The sequence below is a fragment of the Oncorhynchus kisutch genome, linkage group LG7 (assembly GCF_002021735.2).
Source record: "Oncorhynchus kisutch isolate 150728-3 linkage group LG7, Okis_V2, whole genome shotgun sequence".
NCBI lineage: Eukaryota > Metazoa > Chordata > Actinopteri > Salmoniformes > Salmonidae > Oncorhynchus > Oncorhynchus kisutch.
Window position 1 is genome coordinate 2,877,976 of NC_034180.2, and position 24,316 is coordinate 2,902,291.

Genomic DNA, 24,316 nt, shown 5'->3' on the forward strand with positions numbered 1-24,316 from the left:
GAGAGAGCGAGAGAGAGAAAGAGAGAGAAAGAGAGCGAGAGAGAGAAAGAGAGAGAGAGCGAGCGAGAGAAAGAGTAAGAGAGAGAGTAAGAGATCGAGAGAGAGAAAGAGAGCGAGAGTATAAGTATAATAGGTATATAATTGGCTCTCACTGTATTTGGAATGTCTGATATCGGTGATCTACAGATGGTCATACTATCATACTGTTGATAAGCAACTGCTTGCTACGGTTACGAATAGGGTTGGGTTTAGAATAAAGGTTAGGATAAGGGCTATTAGACTATTGGACTATCCAAACAAGGTGTGATACAGTCTCCCAGAATGTGAAAGGAGGAGGGGTGGAGAGAACCACATCTAAGAGGGGAAAAAAAAATTCTGGCCCCATAGTGAGAGTTCTAGGATCATGGGACCTGCAGAATGGTGGAAAACACATGACTCTACTTTCTCACCCCAGCAGTCATCCCCACAACAATAGGCAATTAAGATAGCACACTACTGCACGCAGTAACATACATATGCACACTACACACAGGTTTGTTTTAGGGAATTACAGAAAATATTCAACACAAATTCATCCAATAAATTTAGCCAAAGGATTTGTGTCATTAGGGCATGATTGATGGACACGATTGTTGTACCCGCATGTAACTGAGTGATTCAAGCTCTAATCACTGGTCACGTATAGGAGTCTATCTGCCTCGAGGCAAGTAAAACAAACCACGACACTGAGCAAATAAACAGGCCTAAGAAGCCGCTGGAGTGTGAGAGATTTGAAGAAAAATAAAGAGGGCCCAGCTTGCGTTGAGTCGAGTTTATAGTAGTGACATCCAAGCCAAGCGCATTTACCCCCAAACGCTGCTTAGTTTGGGGCTATACTCTTTGAAGGAAGTCCCTTCTTTTCAAAGGATATTTGGGGCCATTTAGTTTGAATTTATCCTAATAGGGATTAAACCTTTTATGTCCCTCTCCACTGTGTTTGCTAACAGGTTAGCCTTTTAACTTTCCAGCCCGGCCCCTGCTCCGGCGCTAGCTAGCGGCTTAGCCTTATAAAGCGTGAACAAAAAAGCCGCGTGTGGATTTAGGAAAATGACGGAATGGTCCTGGGGTTAATTGGCAGAGAAGTGAAGCCCTCAATACATTGACTCATTAAACAAGTGAGCTTTTGTGCAGATCGAGGCCAGGGACAAGCAGCTCTGGAGAGATAATAAGAAACCAAACTGTTAGAGGTAGCAAGTGCAATAGGTGGCAGCAGTGGGATATGAATAGTAACACGAAACAGTAGCTGGGAGCTTTTTTATGAGAATTTAAAAAACAACAAGAGGATAAGACCAAACCCAATCTAGCAACCCAGTGTGTGGGTCAGTGTGTCACTTTCTTTCTTGAGGTGAAGGAGGAGATAAAGTTTGATTTCTTTAGGTAATTACACAGAGATAGGGATCAGTTTAGCCTGAGGGGGTACACAAAACCCCCCGTCCCCATTCAAGGCCTGGCGTTTCTCTCCCCTTAACAGTTTTGGGTTGAGACTTAAAGCTCTTTAACCTTGGGGCCGGTGAGGGCAGAGTTGGTGGCTCTGGGGTGATGGTGGAATAAAAGAGGGATAAGGCCACATAAGTGAAGGGAAGAGGAGCGTGAAATTCGCCAGACCTATGCAGATTTAGTAGGCTGCCTGTCCCTGCATTTTACCTGCTACTTCAGGGCAACGATGGCCGTTCAAAAGAAGACAAGAGAACAATAACTGACGGATGTTGCTACTGTACTTATCATTGACCCGGGGACAGAGACTCTTCCCAGGCCTAAAATTGTCCACAAATGCTTTAAAACTGTTGGTTTCTTTCATTGATTAAATACTATATCCAACAGCTATCTTTTAAGAAGTACAAAACCGTCCCTCGAGACCACGAGGTTGCACCTGTCGGAGGTGGGATACAACTTCAACGACTAGAAAAAACGCTCCTCGAAGTGTCAAGCCAGTCAGCCAACGCTAGCCCCTTCATGAATGGAGGAGAGAGGAGATGGAGGTGCTTTTCATTGAAATTCAGAGGTGCAGAGAAAATCGGGGAGACAGGCCCAAGCTTCTGGAGCAAAGTGGTCAGAGACTGAGGCATTGTCCCCAACCTCCAACTTCCCTCTAAACCGCCGCCGCATTGAGCCACCGTTCGCCACACAAACATCAGACAGGTTAAGATCGCTGGCCAGCGCCTATCACATTCTCCCCGCTATCCCTCAAACTCCCAAAGCCCCCTTTGGCCTTTTTACCATTGACGGGCCTTTTTGGGGGTCGCTGTGGAGCTCCACTGAGGTAAACTCTTCACTAATCCTGCTTTTGTCCCTGGCTTAATTGGATTGGAGAAGGGGTGTGGGGTGGAGAGTAGACCTCTCTTAGGAGTGTTTGAAGGGGCAAGAAGGGTTGGGGTTGGGGGAAAGAGAGGAAGAGAGAGGGAGAGTGAAAAGGGGTCTTCCCTGACTGGATGAATAGAACCCCATATGGCTATGTGGAAGATTCCGAGGTGATTCAATCCGAGCTAGATGATCAGTATGGTCGTGTTGAGAGCCGTCCCTTTAAGAAGATAACTGAGCTAATAAATAACCTCCACTCTCCAGAGGAAGGGGTCTAAGGGGGTTAAATGGAGGAGAGGGAAGTCAACTAGCTAGTGATAGTGTTTGGATAACCTGCCCATCTCTGTTAGCTAGGAGATTCCATTTATCCATTCTCAATTCCATTCATGTATTGGGGGAGGAAATAGAGGCTGGAATCTGTTTTCTACATGGACTGTCTGTCGTCTGAGTTGAACCCAATGTTCCATTTCAAATGATCAACTGAGAGACGTGATTTTTGTGTTTTTAAACGACTGGTGCAAAACTAATTCCAGTGGCTCATTAAAACACAGAACTAAAACGGATGACGGTGAGGAAATATGAACGTGTTGGTTGTGAAGATACAACCCAAGATATCACCCACGACAACATGAGCAGCCCTATCCGAAGCACATGCTTTGTTCTCCCAAAGCATCAGTCCTTACCAACAACAACAAACCCAAGCCTTTCAAAGTATGTTCCTTGAGTGTTGTTCTTGTGTTGGTCCCCTTGTTTGTGTTTCTAGTGTGGAGCAGAGCTATAAACCCCTCTAATGCCACTGTCACCTATAAAGGGGTCTTGGTTGAGTGAGTACACAGGGCCCCTGTGGAGGTGCCATTTCAACCAGACTGGACGGGTCATTAACCATGATGGCGGTGGCAGCACCACCAGGAGTCACACACTATTCTCACTGATAGGATATAGTGGATACCTATACAGTCGGTCACAACACAACAATTGTTCTGTCATGTTTGTCATGCATCATGTGCAGTAAGAATATTAGCCAAAAATTAGAACATTGTTCTTGTTTCTCTGTCAGATTCGTACTATTCTGATTTCTTGCTGGCCCATATCAATAATTTAGCCTCCATTAGTTGTATATCTCATGATTGAAATGGTCAAATATGCACTCCCACCACTGGTTATCTGTCCATAAAAACTAAGGTAAAACACCCAATTCCCCATTTAGATATAATCACATATGTCGCCACAAACGTTCTAGATGCTTCCCTCCTTCCATATCACCATCAAAAATGATCCTCCAAATAATTAACAATTCCAATTTCCATTTGAGGGCAGTGATCGATCTTCCCGCAATCTGTCTGACTCTGACCTCTGTTCTGTTGACTAACAAAGGCTTGCTGATAGAACAGCAGGTACACAGGTGTTGAGTGGTTAATATCACACACACACACACTATCAGACTGTAGCACCAGGCAGACTGGCATCCACAAGCAGGATGATCCATCAGGCTACTGCTGTTGCCTTTGACACCATGTGTCAGAACCCTGACTGAGGGACTAAATGATGGAGGTGTGTGTGTGTGTGTGTGTGTGTGTGTGTGTGTGTGTGTGTGTGTGTGTGTGTGAGAGAGAGTTATGTGTGTGTCTGTGACTGTGTCTGTGCGTGCGAGAGAGAGAGAGAGAAAGTGATCAATCAGAGAGCGAAGGCCCTGGTCGGACATGGCCCTGATGGAGACCATTCAAACAAACCCCACAGATGGAGCATGATGGAGGGGCCAGGATCAGGTGCAACCAGGGCTTCTTTGTCTGGAGGTATTGCATGGTGAGGTGTGTCTACAGTACAAACTCAGGAGCAAGAGGTGTGGGATGAGAGGGAGAGAGATGTGTGAGATGTAAAACTGTGTGTGTGTGTGTGTGTGTGTGTGTGTGTGTGTGTGTGTGTGTGTGTGTGTGTGTGTGTGTGTGTGTGTGTGTGTGTGTGTGTGTGTGTGTAAAACCAGTGTTTCTCTTTCTGTGTGTGGTGCCAGCTAGATGGAGACAGAGACAGTGATGGTGTTAAAAGAGTAGAGAGAATCAGGGGGAAGGAGACATTAGTCATCATTAGCCGAGGGGTTGACACAGTGTCTAAGTGGTTCCCTGTGTGATGAACAAGTGGCAATCATCTTTCCCCAGGCCTGTCCTGCCTGATTACACCTCTCTACTGGTGAACCTTGAATCTGCCGTGTTTTCACACACACATCAGCACAAACATAGACACACACACACACGTAGGTGCACAGTCACAATCACACAGTCACATTTAACATCTCAGCAATAACAAAACCGACACGAGATCCGGGTCGACAACAGAAACAGAGGAACGGTGGAGAGGTAAAAAGAAGAAGAAGAGAGAACAGGAGATGAAACAATCTTCAACACCATTCCACCTTGTAGCCTGCTCTGAATAAGAACGTAAAGCACCACTGACTACATGCTGACAGAAGCAGAACGAGTTGAATACAAACTGTCCTTGAGTTCCAGCTCTCGAAAAGCAATTACATCTACATTGATGCCAGACGAGAATTTATCAACGGTTAGAACTGCCTTCCTTGTAAATATGGCTGTAACGCAACAACAACAACATATAACCCTATCGACAAACACACAAGCAACATCTTGAAAAGTGTCTAACTCTTGATCTGGCGTTGCAGTAAGTCAAGTTCAAAATAACTATTAATATGGCTGAGACAGGAACAGGGTTATAAACAATATAGAGAGGTGTAAAGAAGATGGCCGCCACAGGAACAGGGCTATAAACAATATGTAGAGAGGTAAAGAAGATGGCCGCCACAGGAACAGGGCTATAAACAATATGTAGAGAGGTAAAGAAGATGGCCGCCACAGGAACAGGGCTATAAACAATATAGAGAGGTGTAAAGAAGATGGCCGCCACAGGAACAGGGCTATAAACAATATGTAGAGAGGTAAAGAAGATGGCCGCCACAGGAACAGGGCTATAAACAATATAGAGAGGGGTAAAGAAGATGGCCGCCACAGGAACAGGGTTATATTATAAACAATATAGAGAGGCGTAAAGAAGATGGCCGCCACAGAACAGGGCTATAAACAATATAGAGAGGGGTAAAGAAGATGGCCGCCACAGGAACAGGGTTATAAACAGTAGAGAGAGGGGTAAAGAAGATGGCCGCCACGGGAACAGGGTTATAAACAATATAGAGAGGGGTAAAGACGATGGCCGCCACAGGAACAGGGTTATAAACAATATAGAGAGGTGTAAAGAAGATGGCCGCCACAGGAACAGGGTTATAAACAATATAGAGAGTGGTAAAGACGATGGCCGCCACAGGAACAGGGCTATAAACAATATGTAGAGAGGTAAAGAAGATGGCCGCCACAGGAACAGGGCTATAAACAATATAGAGAGGGGTAAAGAAGATGGCCGCCACAGGAACAGGGTTATATTATAAACAATATAGAGAGGCGTAAAGAAGATGGCCGCCACAGAACAGGGCTATAAACAATATAGAGAGGGGTAAAGAAGATGGCCGCCACAGGAACAGGGTTATAAACAGTAGAGAGAGGGGTAAAGAAGATGGCCGCCACGGGAACAGGGTTATAAACAATATAGAGAGGGGTAAAGACGATGGCCGCCACAGGAACAGGGTTATAAACAATATAGAGAGGTGTAAAGAAGATGGCCGCCACAGGAACAGGGTTATAAACAATATAGAGAGTGGTAAAGACGATGGCCGCCACAGGAACAGGGTTATAAACAGTATAGAGAGGTGTAAAGAAGATGGCCGCCACAGGAACAGGGTTATAAACAATATAGAGAGGTGTAAAGAAGATGGCCGCCACAGGAACAGGGTTATAAACAATATAGAGAGGGGTAAAGACGATGGCCGCCACAGGAACAGGGTTTTAAACAATATAGAGACAGGTAAAGAAGATGGCCGCCACAGGAAAAGGGTTATAAACAATATAGAGAGGTGTAAAGAAGATGGCCGCCACAGGAACAGGGTTATAAACAATATAGAGAGGTGTAAAGAAGATGGCCGCCACAGGAACAGGGTTATAAACAATATAGAGAGGGGTAAAGACGATGGCCGCCACAGGAACAGGGTTATAAACAATATAGAGACAGGTAAAGAAGATGGCCGCCACAGGAACAGGGTTATAAACAATATAGAGAGGGGTAAAGACGATGGCCACCACAGGAACAGGGTTATAAACAATACTATAATGACTTAAAGGCGACAGAAGGCTGCGTTTGTAAGGCTGTGCCAGGACTGGATATGTGGGGGGAGACCAAAGACGAGAGCAAAAACTCACTTCAGGAAGCTTAAAACGTGTATTTGGCCTCATATCTCTTAATTGGTTCAAATCGATCTCAATTGCTCACATCTGTCTTATGCATTTGTGGTTAGGAGCCTTTGAAGACTCGGACAGTGACTTACAATAGGAGAGTGAAGGCAAGGGAGAGGGGAACATGGGAGTCTGTATGGTAATAATTGAGTTTCGTGACGAAGAGGTAAAGTCAACGTGCCACAGGGAGCAAGAGGCTGGGTGGGATGACACGTGTAGAAGGGAGAAGACCCTGGACATCATGAGCGGAGGAAAAGGAGAAGAGCAGAGCGGCCGATTGGCTCTGATGATAATGAGTCTGTCTCGGGTAAGGAAACACTTAATGTCTTCCAGGTGCTGTAATTACCAGGAAAGCGATGGATGGAGACAGGGAGAGAGAGAGAGAGAGAGAGAGAGAGAGAGAGACAGAGAGAGAGGGAAAAAGAAAGAGGCCCTCCACCACATCACTCAACCGGTCCTTGTCGCTGTGTGCCTGAGCGATTTATTGACCGTCCCAGGATGCACTCTGTCAGAGCTGAAGGAGCGAACGGAGAAATGGAGGAGTAGAGAGATGGTGGGGGAGGAAATATGAATGGTAGCGGTGAGAGGTGAACGGGCTCGGTTTCCTGCTGCTCATTGATAATGACATACCTGTTCGTCAGGACGTCCGTTAGCTCTAAGTAGTGTATACTAGAGCTAACTGGAAAATCAATATGGCTTCCTCACAGGCCAGGCTGCCATGCCGCCCAGGCACCCTCTCTGACTGGCAGCTGCAGCCAAAGGTCGTCCCCGACGACCGGAGGGGGGGTGGAGGGTAGAATAGGGGGTAGCCGCCAAGGTTTGACGCTTTCAGGACAGACTAACGACATGGAACTGGCCCAGACAAAACGCTGGGTGATTTTCTTTGACTGACCACCCTGTCCTCTCCCCATTCTGCTACTGAATACCCCTCTGCTTAAGCCGTCTCCTCCCCACCAATTGGCAAAGTGCTACTAGTGTCCTTCACAACAGAAGCTTCTTCAGAGAACCACAGAACACAGTCCGGGAACCAGGGGGGCTGGAACCAGGGGGGCTGGAACCAGGGGGGCTGGAACCAGGGGGGCTGGAACCGGACGGACGGTCCGTCCGTCCGCCCGCCCGTCCGTCTGTCTGTGCATGTCTGCGTATGTATGTCTGCGTGTGTCTGTCTGTCTGTCTGCGCGGCGCGTTTGTCCGCGTCTGTCCGCGTCTGTCTGCGTCTGTCTGCGTCTGTCTGCGTCTGTCTGTCTGAGCGCGAGCAGCCAGATGCAGAGGCCCAGCCAAGCAATTAGTACCACGGCCTGATTTTTGGGCCCACTGCCTCCTACAGAGAGAGCAGCTGGGTCCATGCACCAGGGCCTGGGTGACGCCTTAGACTGAGTGTGTGTTGGTGTGTGTATGTGTGTCTGCCTGCCGGTGAGACTTTCCCTTTGCCTCTCATATTTCCACCGGCAGAAGAGAGGAGGAAAGAGAAAAAAAATCTACAGCTAAAAGCCTCTCGCTGCCTGACATCCTCCCCCTTATCATTCACGTGAGAGTACAAAGGGCGCTAACTCAACCAGACACAGGAATAAAACTGTTGCAGATTTTTTTTCTCTTCTTCCCAACCGAACATCTCGGGCCTCTGAACTCAATTCCTGTATTCCTTATTTATATCTCTCCTTCTCCAACAAGAGAGAGAGAGAGGGATCGCCATCTTGAGAGAGACACACAGAGACAGAGAGAGACAGAGAGAGACAGAGAGAGAGAGAGAGAGAGAGATACAGAGACAGAGAGAGAGAGATACAGAGAGAGAGAGAGAGAGATACAGAGAGAGAGAGAGAGAGATACAGAGAGAGAGAGAGAGAGATACAGAGAGAGAGAGAGAGAGATACAGAGAGAGAGAGAGAGAGATACAGAGAGAGAGAGAGAGAGATACAGAGAGAGAGAGAGAGAGATACAGAGAGAGAGAGAGAGAGATACAGAGAGAGAGAGAGAGAGATACAGAGAGATACAGAGAGAGAGAGAGATACAGAGAGATACAGAGAGAGAGAGAGAGATACAGAGAGAGACAGAGAGAGAGAGAGAGATACAGAGAGAGAGAGAGAGAGAGATACAGAGAGAGAGAGAGAGATACAGAGAGAGAGAGAGAGAGAGAGAGAGAGATACAGAGAGAGAGAGAGAGAGAGAGAGAGAGAGAGAGAGAGAGAGAGAGAGAGAGAGAGGGGAATGTAAAGGAACAATGTATTCTAATGTATTCACTGAGGAGAAGTTATTCATTCTGTCAGAATTCCTACTTCAAATATCTCCATTACTCACAGTGGGGCGACTGGAGAGTCTAAGAACATGAATCTGTATCCAGACAGGCATAAGAGAGCTTATCCATGACATACATCTTGGTCATCATTGATTTCACTAAAGAAGAATGACCACTAACCACCATTATAAACATCTATTAGATACATTCAACGAGCACATATACCTGCCATACAAGTTCCAATGAGTTATCCAGACTCACTACTTAGACCCAATGTTCAGGTCAAGTTGCAGATTGTATGGACGTCAAGATTCCCTTCAACATTGAAAACAGATAACTAAGAATATACATGGAGACCAAACACACACGAGGAGGGATGGTTGACGACATTGTGTTGTACGCCAGCGAGGTGCTAAATAAACAAACAGCAGCCGTATATCCCATAACCCCTTGGGGCTCGGCTGAGTAATCTGGTAGCTCACTAGCTAGCCTCTTCAGTAGCTGGGCAGATGTGGTAGTGTGTTGGGGGGGAGGGGAGGGGCGGCGGGGGTACTTTCGAGAGCGAGTGAGTCAGAAAAAGGGGTGCTTATCAGAAAGCAGAAGTGAGAGAGAGGGGTTATGGACCCTGTCCTGGTGGAGTCGTCACACAGACTCAGATCAAAGACGGACTCTTCAGGCAGGCCTCATCCTCTTTTACTCTATTCAGTACAGACCAGAGAAAGATCTTTAGACGCCGTCTGATAAAGTGGGATGTTTTCACACCGAGATAAATAGGCAGAGAATAAAAGATGACTTCGATAGAAGCCCAAAAAAAGGGCTGAAAAGAGCCTCAAAAGAAGCCGTTTAGTATCTATGACATGTTTTTATTTCTCCCAGGTACGGAGTTGCTCTTTGCTGTGATTGGTCCAATAACACGTGTCACGTTATGCTACATGGATACTATCATATTTGTGTTGATGGTAATAAATCTAGTTTTAGTTATAGAATTACCATAAAACAAAACAAGGGCATATATTGGCTACATAAAATCCCCCGAAATGATTATAATCATTATAGCATGTGTATTAACATGTAAAATCTGCATGATTAGCATAAACACCATTGATGCACTGAACATGGCCTTGGATGACTTCAAATAGACGCCAGAATCCAAAATGCCATATAAGGCGCACAGACACCAAAGCGGAAGTACACGGAGATGAAACCGAATTCTAGAATCTCTGCAGTTCTGTAGTGTACTCTAACATGATGGATTCTGAAGGAGGCTATCGGAAATGAACTCTGTTTGGCTAAGAGGGATCAACCTTATGGCTCTGAGACTATTTGTTTTCGTTCTGCTCCTACAAATCAGCTGAACCCTAGAGGAAAGTGTGACAAGCCTTAAGAATAAGCAGCCTTACATCGCTTTTCGCCAAAAGCGAGCCTTTCCTTGAAAAAAGTCCCTCACACGCTAAGGGAACATCCGTGATAACTTTGAAACGAATAGTGAATGATGAGTCCAAAAGATGATTCACACAAAATGTTTGTATTAATTAAGGAGAGGTCAAAGGATGGTGCCAAAATACACACAAGCGCGTGCCCATGTGTATGCACACACACACTCTGAAACTACAGGACATTGTGATGACTAACTACACCTAATATAACCTCAATAATACCATCCATGCATAGACACTACCTGAACACCAAAAACCCACACAACAAAAATACCATTCTAGCTTTGCATGCGTTGCCCATAATAGGTGCAGTGTTGTCACGACAGTGTGAAATCAGTTGAACTCCGGTTCACACAATTTTGCTTCAGTCGCTTATGAAGGCAAGAATTTATATTCCAGATATGTGTATATTGACCCTGTCTGACATTCAGAGTGTATTTACAATTTGTCTTTATAAGTCATACTTACTGTCACCATATATTTCATTAAGCTACAGTTACCATGTGACTTTACATTTGGACATTTTCACGACTTTGAGTGTGTCCCATCCCAAATGGCACCCTGTTCCCTATATAGTGCACTACTTTTGACCAAGGTCCATAGGGCTCTGGTCAAAAGTAGTGTACTATGTAGGGAATAGGGTGTCATTTGGGACACACACTTGGGGGCGTGTATTCATCTCTCAGGGCCTGAACTGTGCTTTTGATATTAAACAGTCTTGGAGTCTAAAATAAAAACCCTTAACCGTTCTTTTTTTCTTTCTTAAGCTGCACGCCAAGGGTCTTTGAGTAAGAATATTCCTCCAGTCGGGCATGATTCAGGGGAAAAGAATGTCAAATCTCAACAGTTTTGCTTTTTTTTTTTAAATCTTCACAATAAATCAAGTTTGTAAGTAAACCATACATCACGCGGTACCTAATGTAACGTTGCCTGTTCGGTTAGAGTTCAAGTATTTTTGCTAGAAACTTCCAAATGAACGTTTGCGTCTATGTGGCTTATCTCGTCTCTTGACAGTGTCAATTCTACTACGGTTATAGTCCAGATCCAGAACATTGCTAATAACAACAGATAAGAGGTGTATGTTGTAGGTTGACTACCTCACTGACATGAATGCCACTACACCAACTGTAAACCAAAGATAGGAACAGGTTTTAAAAAACAGAGATGGTTAATGCAAAATACCAAATATGCAGGATCATGCAAATATTTCCAGATATTTCCAGATAGAGATCCGAGACATGATTGTGTCGAAGAACAGATCTGGTGAAGGGCACCAAAACATGTATTCAGTATTGAAAGTCCCCAAGAACACAGAGGCCCCCGCCGGGCCAAACTGAGCAATCAGGGGAGAAGGGCCTTGGTCAGGGAGGTGACCAAGAACCCAATGGTCAATGTGACAGAGCTCATCTGTCACAGTGTGTAGACTTTACCGTGAAATGCTTACCTACAAGCCTTTAACCAACGGTGCAGTTCAAGAAGAAGAAAATATTGACCAAGTAGACTAACACAATAAGAATAACGAGGCCATATACAGGGGGCACCAGTACCCAGTCAGTTTACAGGGGTACAGGCTAGTTGAGGTAATCTGTACATGTAGGGGGGGGGCTGAAGTGACTATGCATAGGTAACAAACAAACAGCGAGTGTACAAAAGGGAGGGGGGGCTCTCTGGTCTGATGAAACCAAGATTGAATTATTTGACCTGAATGCCAAGCTTCACATCTGGAGGAAACCTGGCACCATCCCTACGGTGAAGCATGGTGGTGGTGGTGGCAGCATCATGCTGTCATCTGCCCTTTTCTGAAAATAGCTGTGCAGCAACTTTCACCGTCCAACCTGACAGAGCTTGAGAGGATCTGCAGAGAAGAATGGGAGAAACTCCCCAAATACAGGTGTGTCAACTCAAGAAGAGTCGAGGCTGTAATCGCCGGCAAATGTGCTTCAACAAAGTTCTGAGTAAAGGGTCTGAATACTTATGTAAATGTGATATTTCAGATTTTGCGCAACAACAAAAAATAACGTTTTTTTGCTTTGTCATAATTGGGAATTGTGTGATGAGGGGGAAAAAACTAAGTAATCAATAATAAGGCTGTAACTGTGCACTGTATATGTGTAAACACCAAATACACTCATCATAAGTGAAAATTATCACATAGACTTGAGGTTACATTACTTAACTTGAACCAGGAAATAGCCAATAAAAAAAATCCCTCAATTAAATTCAAATATTCAACAGACACACCCCTTAATTACAGTTATATCGTTTTTCAACATCTAGGCTTATACAGTGAGTTTTGTGAATCTGTACCGAGGTCCCCTACTAGGGTTGGGCCGATATATGATCAAATTGAATATCGTGATATTTGACATTAACGATATATCAGGTAGTGCAAGACTACTCGATTTGAACTTAACAAATCAAAAATTGTGCAGTTTTATCAGTTAGGCTGTTTAAATATGTTCAAAATTAAGTCTGAATTAATTAACTAAGCCTTATTGTTTCACAATACAAAGATGATGTAACGTTACTATGGTAAATAAGCACAAAAACAGCACAGGCTAGAATGATTTACTCATTAACTGCGCAAAACAATTGTATCAGATATTGCAATATCTTGAGTGGCATATCATAGAAGATGTCTCCCCAAATATCACCCAACCTCATCTCCTACACTACAGTCATCTGTACTCTCTGTAGTGTTAGTAGCTTCATCAACACTACTGGAATCTATGAGAACGACAAGTCCACAGGCATTTGCCATCTTACTGTTTAAAAAACCGAAAGACACTTTATCACTTGGTTTCTGGCAACTTTGTGGATTATTTCAGTACACACACTGTATTTTCAGGGGTTGCATTTTCCAGTCTTCAGCTAAACCCGATGCTACAATGAATGTGGTGAGAATGAGAAACTAAAGCTAAATAGAGTACATGAGTATTCCAGGAATGTTTCAGTCCATTAACCTTTGTGTCGTGGTCATGCTGACCAATCTGTGGGAAACATAATGTATATTTGGCGCAAAAAAAAACATTTTCCAAAATGGGAAATAATCGTTGTGTTTTAGTCATACTAAACTACAAAAAAAAAGCATTGGCTGTATAAAGCCTGCATAACATTGAGACAATAGTGTTTCAGTCATGTACTAATATTACCATCAATTACATTTAAAATGTTAGTCTGTCTCTGTTTAAAATACAAACAATCTGCAAAAGCAGTTTTTCCCGCATATCGCTAAACGCATATTAAACTAGCTTCGCTGACTATTGTATGATAACAATATATTTGAAAAGAGAAAAAATATATACATTTATGCAATAACTTCGTAACGTACATAAGAACGCGAAAGAAGGTTTTCATATCATCAATATAGATTTTTGAGAAGCCATGTTAACTCCGCGTCATTGCATCGTTGGGTGCTTTGCTTAACACCACAACAAGGACCTGGAGATATTTCCAGCTCCAAATAGCCAAAAAGTCGTTGCAATTAAAACACTTATGTCTAATTAGGCCAAAAGCCTCGAGGGATCCCGACATAAAAACGACGTCCACTGGACAGAGAATGTCCAATTGACTCCCTAATGAATTTAATGCCAAAGCTCCTAACAACCTGCGCCTCATTAACTTGAGTAGTCTACAACCGGAGGACGGGCAAAGAAGCTTCAAAGCTGCAGATAGATCAATAGTTTTGCAAACAGGACTTTAACTTAAGTAGCTTTCATTTAACTGATGCGTTATTTTTTGGGCCATTCTTATGCAGCATCACTGTCTGAGGAGCAGTCTCACACCCTGCCTTCTCCCCGCGCGTCTCGGTGCTGTGCCCGCGAGGAGACGGTGATTGGTTCTTAAGTCATCTAACATGACGTCTGGGGTGATAAGAGGACTTCAATTACAATCCCGGGCCCGCGCGAAGAACCCCTGTCCGTTTATTATTCATCACCGACAAGGTTCACGCGCCGATAAAGCGATGACCAGATTAAAAGTACGTGCATTTTTAGAAAACCATGCACAGCGCACAATGAGAAAGAAAAAGCCGGTTGTTTATGTCTTTAGAGTGATTTAAAAATATAATTGAGCTTCTTGGAAATCAATTACATATTTAAAATGTTGTAATAAGATGTGAATGTGAAAAGAGAAACATCAGACCTTTAGTTTTTTTTTATGAATTAGGCATCATTAATGTAACATGCGCTTTATAAAACGACAAGGGCAAATAGGCTGCAATAAAACAGGCCCCAAACATAGTATTGAAGAACTATGGAATACCACGTTTTTAACATCTCAAAGGGTCTTACGATATCAATTAAAATAATAGGCCTATAGTCTTATTATCGTTCATCACATTTTATAATGACACGCGTGCTAAAACTTGCTCTGCAGGTGCGTGTAGTGCGCATCCATTCTAGGAGGAATTGTTCTCCGTTCTTAAATTGTGCAATGGCATGGAATGGGTCAAATATGGAAGTAATATGATGTTCATTTGGCCGATAGAATATTAGGGAAATTAGTAGGCCAAATTTGTATGGGAATACAATAAACCACATTTCAGTGAGGGGAAGGTTGTTGCTCTTAATCCGATATCCGAGGGAAATTACTGGGTGTAATTTTAACTATTCAGGCCTATAATCTACTGTCACGATACACCAAGATGAAACCACTAGGCACAAAATATTTCTTTTAAGACAAGTGAATATGTTAGAGGTTCGAAATGTGAACAACTTTTAGCCTATTATAAGATAAAAAAATACTCAAAATCAGGAAAACATAATGATATGCTATTTTATGGAAAAAAAACACAAATATTAGAAATATTGTACACTCACTGAACATTCGATTTATCTCGTTAAGCTGATTATCACACACCGTGTTGAACCCGCAGCCTGGAGACGCGCTTTCTAATAAAATTAGGCTTTCTTGTTTCTTGACGCATAAATGTCATAAAACATCAGTCAAAAATAGCTTGATATACATAAATTAGCAACTCACTGGAAATATGCAAATGCGCGAATAGTCAAATAATGCATACATACAATAACTGTACAGCATTTTTTTTAAACGTATTGGTTACTTTGTCAAAAGCGCTTAAAACCTTAGTGCTAATGTTTATAAAGTAGTATCAAGCCTCATTAACTGCCATAGAAAAACAAAAGGGTTCCAAATTGATGCCATTCAGACATGAAGCGAGACAGTAAATAAACACTTCCCTTGCCAGGTATCCAGCATCACTCAATGCGCTACCTATTCTCCTTTAAATATTTCCGTTTTATATTGAGCACGTGCACACCTGGGGGGGGGAAAAAAGACTAGGTCAAGGCAAAAGAGACACAGCTGTCTTTAAAACGTATTAAATATACTTCGTAGAAAAGAGCACAAAGTGTGTATACGAAAAGGAACCGTTTATCTTCCTATATCTCGACCTGGGAGCAGGGGCTCCGCGCGCAGGATGTTGGAGAGCGAAAGTGTGCCTCTCTTGAAAGAGTGCTTGTCGGAGAGGCCTCTGATTGGCTGGTTGCACTGACAGCTCCGCCGTTGATTGCAGGAGGAGAAGCCCGACCCCTTTCACTCTTCTAGGGGACCATTCATAAACTACACAAGTCCAGCTCGCACAGCTGAGTGTGGACAACAGTGGGGCAAGGTAGGAGAATAACGCGTAGTTTTCACGTTCAACCGAACGGACAAGGAGAGATGAGTGGTCACGACCAGAGCTTTATCCTTTAGGGTCTGCAAGCGCGAGGACACGGACGGTATTATACTGTACACTGAGCCCACCCCATTCTGGGGCTGCCTACTGCATATGACTTCGACTGATATTTAGTAGCCTATTACGTTGCAACCCTATCGGTTTCCTTCCGACACTGTCTGACGTCCATCCGCTGTGTACGCAAAAAAAGTTGAATTATATCATTTTTCCATTGCTTGGGGAAGAGCGTTTCGCCTCTGGCTTTACCGGTAAGCATTGGATCCGTCAACGTACTGCGACTCGCCGGTGTACAGCCCGGACCTCTGCCCAAACATGATCGCAACGCAGGCAAAGCTGGTCTACCAGCTCAACAAATACTACAGCGAGAGATGCCAAACTCGAAAAGCGGCCATTGCAAAGACTATCCGGGAGGTGTGTAAGGTAGTGTCGGACGTCCTGAAGGAGGTCGAGGTGCAGGAACCCCGGTTCATCTCCTCTCTCAGCGAGATAGAGGCGCGCTTCGAGGGGATGGAGGTCATAGCCCCCAACGAGTTCGAGGTGGTCCTCTACCTCAACCAGATGGGAGTGTTCAACTTTGTTGACGACGGTTCTCTGCCCGGCTGCGCTGTACTGAAGCTGAGCGACGGCCGCAAAAGAAGTATGTCTCTCTGGGTCGAGTTCATAACGGCCTCGGGCTACCTTTCCGCCCGGAAGATCCGCTCAAGGTTTCAGACTCTGGTAGCGCAAGCGGTGGATAAGTGTAGCTACCGTGACGTGGTTAAAATGGTAGCAGATACAAGTGAGGTAAGACTAAGGATCCGGGAGAGATACGTGGTTCAGATCACCCCTGCGTTCAAGTGCACAGGGATCTGGCCTAGGAGCGCTGCCCAGTGGCCCATGCCCCATATCCCCTGGCCTGGTCCGAACCGGGTGGCCGAGGTCAAGGCCGAGGGCTTTAACCTGCTCTCCAAAGAGTGCTACTCGTTGACCGGGAAACAGAGCTCGGCTGAGAGTGACGCCTGGGTCTTGCAGTTCAGCGAGGCCGAGAATAGGCTCCTGATGGCGGGATGCAGGAAAAGATGCCTCTCGGTCCTGAAGACTCTCCGCGACCGTCATCTCGAGCTACCGGGTCAGCCACTCCAGAGCTACCACATGAAGACCCTGCTGCTGTACGAGTGCGAGAAACACCCGAGAGAGACCGACTGGGACGAGTCCTGCCTCGGAGATCGAATCAACGGAATTCTGCTGCAGCTCATCTCGTGTTTGCAGTGCCGCAGATGCCCCCATTATTTCTTACCAAATTTGGACCTGTTTCAGGGGAAGCCCCACTCGGCCCTGGAAGCTGCCGCAAAGCAGACGTGGAGACTGGCGAGGGAAATCCTCACTAATGCAAAAAGTTTGGACAAATTATAAACTGTCGAATTGTCTGATTGTGATACTATTGCTATTTAGGGCCGAGGTGACGTTTTGAGATCACTTCAGAGTGGAGGAAAACGTCATGATCTTGGTTTCTCCGAGCAATGTGAAACAATTGAGAAATGAAAAACAAGCAACAAAAAAAAAAAACCTTTTACAACGGAGTGTAATGGGACATTCAGAGAGGGAGAACGTGAAGGTACATTAAGCTAAATGTAATACTTTTTTGGGTGTTTTGTTTTAAAATGTTTTCACAAAGTGAATAAATGTTTATTTAAAATTATATGCACAAAATCTTTAAGTGAAAGAATAAAAATGTAGCGTGCCAAGTTCCAATTTTTCATTACGTGACCTTAAACTGAAATGTTAATAAAACTAAGAAATTAAATTACAACTTGGCCTTGTGTTTGTATACATGTTTTGAGAACTGGCATTGTTTAATAAGAGTAATACAAATGTATATTTACTAGATAAAGTGAAATCAATTCCTGTGTGAAAAACAGAATTCATGTGCGTAAAAAAAGGATTGTTAAATACATTTACAAATCTTGGGCCTAGATTCATTTGATACACAATACGAGTTCTGCGTGATTATGCATATCAGAGAACATACATTCATTTTCGTCTTGGAATAATTAATATAGCACAATATAATTTAGTTCAATTTGGTGCAAATTGTTTTAACAAAAAAAAGAACGTCTATTTAGTCGACAGTTTGATGTCGATAGGATTTTTGCAGCCATATAGCCTATTTAAACACCGGTATGCATGTCTGTTATTACTGTGTATTAACTATTGGTGAAATTGCACGAGGAAATTGCACGAGGATAAAGAGAAACACAACAACCACTTGTAGTAGGCCCATTCACCAGAATAGACCATTGCTAAATTCAGGTTCATTCATTTGCCCTTTCAATAGGAACGTGTCAACGCACGAAAATCAAAACCTCAAAAGTTGATTAATGAATTTGTCTGTTATTATAACTAGATTATGATTATAATTGTTATTGTTGTTATTGCCAATAACCCTGGGCGCAGACTGCTGAGAAAAAAAGATACACAACTGTCACTCAATGACTAGCCAGGAGCGACTAAACACCACGCGGGAATATTGGTACAGTAGGCTGCCCATTAGCAGCAGCCTATTTGGTTTATCACTGAACTGTTGAATACAAATAGAAAGAGGATGTTTTTAAATGAATATTCATCACTATAGCCTGTTATTTAGGATATTCAAATGAGTCATATAGGCTACGTTTCAAAGGTGTCGAATAATAAATTCAAGTCATTTCATGGTTTTTGTTCTCAACAAAACCTACCACAACATAAGTCATTGGCCAACACACTATTCCTGATTCCTGGGCTGTATTTCACGAACAACTGAAAAACCCGAAGGAAGAACAGCAAGCCTAGTCTTCTCTCGGTATCAGGCACATTGTATTATGATGTGCGATAGACTAACTTATTTTTCAAACGTTTGCTTGTGATGCTTCTGCAGGCTCTGAGGCCTTTGTGTGTCGAATCTGCAGCGCAAACACCCGTTTTCAGAGAGACGTGATGTTGTCAATGACGTAGCCCACCCAAACCAATGCAATTCAAGCACGAGTGAAGCTATAGCTTAATGTTCACTTTCACTACACAAATACACACACCACATAACAGCATCTTAGCCTATATGGTTGTTATAATCTCAATTATAGAGATTATTGAGTCTCGATCTACATTTGGATTATTCAATAATTATTTGACCTGATGATGATCGCAGAACTCGAGGCTGCTTACAGTCGTCATGCAATAGCCTAAAGGCTTTTAGTCTACGCATGTTCGTGGTTGGAGTTATTTACACAATTTTTATAAAGGCTTTACAAAGCAATTAGGCTGCAGAAAAGCATGACTTGGAGGTGCTGGGGTCAGGGAAGGACTGGGAGAAAGCCCTGAGCCATTTTGAAAGCTGGTTTTACAGAATGACGGGAGGGCCGGATCAATAGAAGTTAAAGCCCTTCTCTTACCTTTGGATCGATCGTCTTAAAGCTGGCCTCATCTTCATCCACCTCGAAGTAGAGTTCAGACGCAGTGATGGACAGCGTTCCTTTCACCACCACCGCCGGGGCAACCAGCTGAGCGCTAGTGCTCATGTTTACAGGGCCTAGGAGACAGACAGGGCCCAACAACGGCACGGGCCAGAAAGCAAACATTAGCCCGCTTTACAATAATCACACCCTGCCCCTCCTCGAGAAAGCAAGAGTTTTTTTCAAAGGGCAACAGCGTGTAAAAGTAAACATATAAACTCAACAAGGGCACGCACTGACTTTGATGGCTCTTTTTGTCTCCGTGAAAATACCATAACAATATAGAGAAGGCCACATATGCATTTTTAATGAGGGAAAACATTTGCTCTTAGGCCAGGGCTGCCAACCCTCTTCCTGGAGATCTTCCGTCCTGTGGGTTTTCAGTTCAAACCTAATTTAACACACCTGATTCTACAAATTAGCTGCTCAACAAGACCTTAACTAGCAGAATCAGATATGATACATTAGGATTGGACTGAACCTACAGGACAGTAGATCTCCAGGAAGAGTGTTGGGCATTCCTGCTCAAGGCGATTGGTCGTTTGTATCCGCCTATCTATCAGATGCAAGGTCAAGAATAAAATAAATATAATTCTCAATTGTATAATTTCTAGCTTAAAACTGCATGCAAATGATTTGTGTAACTGCAATTTAAATTAAGAATGCAATTTTACATTTCACAATTATTATTAGCATTATTATTAGATAATTATTAGACCTCATTTCCTTGCTAGATCGAGTTAGAGCTAATATTGCGTGTTGATAAGCACTGAAACCAGAATCACCATGATCTGAACAGTTCCTCTTTAGACTACAGGGAGGGAGAGGTGGTTTGAGCCGCTGGGTAAAATAAAATATCAGCATCTGCGTAACCCAAGACAGACCAGCTTTGTCAAAAAATAGAATCAGCTGTCAATCAGGCCCCATTGATTGCGGGCTGGTGCTACGTCTGTTTAATCTCTCATCAATCTTAATTTATGCCAGTATGACAATGAGAAGGCAGCTCGAGGGAGCAACGTGTAAGCTCTTGCCGCTCCTGCCCCGCGCTCCACGTGTGCAGAAGCATTGTATTTGCAGATGTGCCGCGCGGCAGAAAGGGGCTTCAGAGCCCGGCTTGATTTCCCCAAGCACCCACGTCTTTGCGAAACGGATGGCTATGAAATAAACAGATATGTTCATTTGTTGCCATCTCCCCCCCCCCCCCCCCCCTTAGCCCTCCGAGCATTGTGAGCATTAGCATGTAATCCGGGCGTGAAATAACATTTTTCAATCACTGCCATGGAGACATTCAATTACACCTGGTGTTGTTCCGACAGACAGCTGCCTGTACTGGGACGCTGCGTCCTGTCTGTCTGTCTAGTCAGAGGAGTAGGAGACCCACATGACAATTTCCACTTCATTTCAGAATCCATGTCACTTTATTATGCATGGAATCTCCCCTTAACCCTATTGTCATCGTGGGCGTTGTGTTTTCATATAATTGCGCTCTGAGCGTATTAGTCTACAGTGGGTGAACAAGTTATATTGGAAAGCCATGATGTGGGGAAATTGAGGATTATATAGGATGCAATCCGATTAGTAACATAACTAATATGCCCATAGGAGTTCCAGGTATAGGGAGCCACATTTACATCAATATGAGTGTGAGATAATGGATTTAAAGTGGATAAGAAATTGGACAGCAACGTCATTTTACGTGTTTGAGTCTTGTTAACGGCAAGGCCTACAGTCGTTTTGATCTCAGCCTATACTATTTATTCGACATGGATTCATATAGGAAAACTGCACATTTAGAGCAATCATAAACAACTAAACACACAGAAAATGTTTAAGGTCCATAGTGCTATTCTAAAATGTGAAAATAATACCGTTTAGCCAAAAACCGTGCGCGGTGCACCTATTTGCCATGCCCAATCATAAAATAGGCATACATTTGATATTATATGTGTCAAAATATCGCACTTGTCATGAGTACCAATTTGCGGTTTTCATTTAACATAAAGGAAGTCAAAGGTAGGCCCCAAAATATAAATGAACCTCGAGGCCAAAACCTTTAGACAAAATGCACAGTTCACTTCTTCAATTATAGTCTAACGATAAAAAAAATAAAACAATTACTGTGTCAAAAGCTAACTATGAATCATACTACACAAGCGTGTTGGTACTTTTGTACTATAATTTCATTCCAAACAAAAATGCGCTTTGCTTTGAGATATGTGAACTTGTAAACAAGCGCCAATAGGACATGTTTGTGTGTGTAATTATCCTCTCCTCCCCCCAAAGCCAGAGCATCACAAAACATCATGCGACTCCAGGGGTAATGGGAGGCGCTGGGGAGGTTATCACCCCTTCTTAACCGTTCGGGAGCCCCGTTATCCTGCATGCGCGCCTCAAAGTACCGGTAGCAGCAACCTCACGCGTTAGCAATGGAGACGCTTTAAAGGCGGGAGGGGGAGAATTCAACTAACGTGCGTACCCAGCCCCCTCTAGATGATGCGCGCTGGGACATGAAAACGGATGGAGCTGCATGCGTTACCTGTTAGGTTCTCCAATTCCTTCTCCTCCAAGGATGATAGAGTGTCATCGTCGCCATCCAACAATATCTCACTCTCAGAGTTCTGATTTCCCATCGCGTGACTTCTGATGGACTGTTTGCCTTTGAGGATATCTTCCTCAGGAGCTGAAAGAAGAAAAGCATTTTAAACCGCCATCCAAACGTAATTGTGTTTTTACCAAGTTACTTTTCTGTACAGAGGTTAGTATCCTAAAAATAAACGTTTGAAATATATAGACAACAAATACGCTGCTATTCTGGGCTATGTTTAATGATAGTTTACTATATCACAGGTATGACAGATGTTATATTAAAAAGATTACTGAAAATGCAAGGCTATATAATCTATTCATATTGTAGCATATTTAAATGATCAATAATTCGTACTATGAAAGTAAAGTGAATATTCAAATGTCAATATAAATATTTATTGAGTTGAGTTGTCTATTTTGCCATAAATGTCTTGACGTTTTGCATTAAATTGGTCAAAAGTATTTTAAGATTTGACAAAATAGCATGAATAAGTCTGATAAAAATTATGATATAAAGCAATAGTGTATAACTCAAGTGCACATTCAAATGCAACATGGATTTAATGCTAATATGATTCTTAGTACAATGAAAACTAAAAATAACAACATAAAGATGCTCAAGCTGATGGTTTTATAAACTAGTTCTGATGTTTCCATGATAGAAAACTGGCAACAATTTTAAGTAGAACTTCATGCAATTTTCATATATTATTGTAAAATTTGTCAAGTTATCATAGAGCCATGAACCCAGCTGGAACACTAGCAATGACTCTTGGGAGCCTTCGGGGTTATTGTGAACATGAAAGGTTACGTTAACAAATCGGACTCTCATCTTATAAAGCTATTTTCCAATGGCGCTGTGCCAACGCAGGCTAGCTATACCCACATGGCAGCCGGAATGAGGTTACAATGTCAAAGCGCGACATTGTATCGACTTGTCTTTATTGTATTACCTGAATGGCACTAATCTAATAGTCCACATCCAACTGTGTAATTTAATTGATACCCAGGCAATAACATTTATTTCAGTGTATTTCTAATGCAGATATACAACATTGTATGTAAAGTATAAAATGTACTGATAAGAAAATATAAAATGCATTGTTAAAACCCCAATTTGCCTGTGCTGTGCCCTTACAAGTGATTAAAACAAAAAATAATTCTGGTCAAATCCAATATCCAGAAACACGAGCCAAAGATATTACAACAAAGCAAAAGAGCCTCCAAAGCTTACTGCCTTTCCTTTTTATTTCTACTTAACATGACTTGAGGTCCAAAAGGATTTAAGAGAAACAGTAATCTGCAAACATTTACAGAACCCTCATCATGCAGGCCCTTGGTGTGTGTGTGTGTGTGTGTGTGAGAATGTGTGTGTGAAAGACAGAAAAAGAGAGAGAGAGTGTGTGTGTGTGTTACACTCAACATGGTTTCTTTGCACTCCACTCCAAAACCACTGGACAGTGATCCAGTGGCCCCTCCAATCTCTCTGAGCAGCATCACCTGACGGGGTTAGACCCTAAGATAATTAGCATTTTCTCAACATCACAAACTATAATATATGGACTCCAAAACTGCTGAGAGAGAGCAGATAGAGAGCGAGAGAGAGAGAGAGAGAGCCGAAAGAGAGAGAAGAGAGCAGAGAAGAGAGCAGAGAGAAAGAGGGAGAGAGCAGAGAGAGAAAGAGGGAGAGAGCAGAGAAAGAAAGAGAGCTGAGAAAGAGAGCTGAGAGAGAAAGCGAGAGAGAGAGCTGAGAGAAAGAGAGCAGAGTGAGAGACAGGGAGCTGAGAGAGAGAGAGCAGAGTGAGAGAGCTGAGAGAGAGAGCAGAGTGAGAGACAGGGAGCTGAGAGAGAGAGAGCAGAGTGAGAGACAGGCAGCTGAGAGAGAGAGCGAGTCTAAGAGAGCTGAGAGATCTCATGTCATGGAAAATATGCAGCTCAATGATATTTAGACTGGTCTTCCTGTAATTAAGTCTCCCCGGAGGATTCTTTAGTTAGCGGCACTGAAATGACTACCAGATCTCTAATACATACCACATGCTACAATAGTATAGTATATTCACACCGTCCAAGTGAACTGACTGGACAGACCGATGGGCCGGGACGACTTTCTCTCACTGACAGGAGTGAGATGAAAAAGGCAGACATGTGTATTTGAACTTCTGTACATTCTGTCATAAACATGCTCACTAAGTCTCACCCTGGGAAGACCAACACAC

General features: G+C 43.3%; 2 protein-coding genes across 7 annotated transcripts in view; one reads left to right on the forward strand and one right to left on the reverse strand.

Annotated features, from left to right (window-relative positions):
• Window positions 1-24,316, reverse strand: part of lrba (LPS responsive beige-like anchor protein) — a 343,066-nt gene that overhangs the window by 141,951 nt on the left and 176,799 nt on the right. For all 6 annotated transcript variants that reach the window (XM_031828372.1, XM_031828375.1, XM_031828374.1 and 3 more), the window contains 2 exons: window positions 22,051-22,194; window positions 19,455-19,591 (listed from right to left, as the gene is read on the reverse strand). In XM_031828372.1, coding sequence (XP_031684232.1) covers window positions 19,455-19,591; window positions 22,051-22,194 — 281 coding nt within the window. The remainder of the gene's footprint in view (window positions 1-19,454; window positions 19,592-22,050; window positions 22,195-24,316) is intronic.
• On the forward strand, window positions 15,917-17,632 carry LOC116374664 (protein mab-21-like 2). The gene has a single exon (XM_031828381.1). It carries the CDS (start codon window positions 16,363-16,365, stop codon window positions 17,440-17,442), a length of 1,080 nt encoding a protein of 359 aa, XP_031684241.1. The 5' UTR covers window positions 15,917-16,362; the 3' UTR covers window positions 17,443-17,632.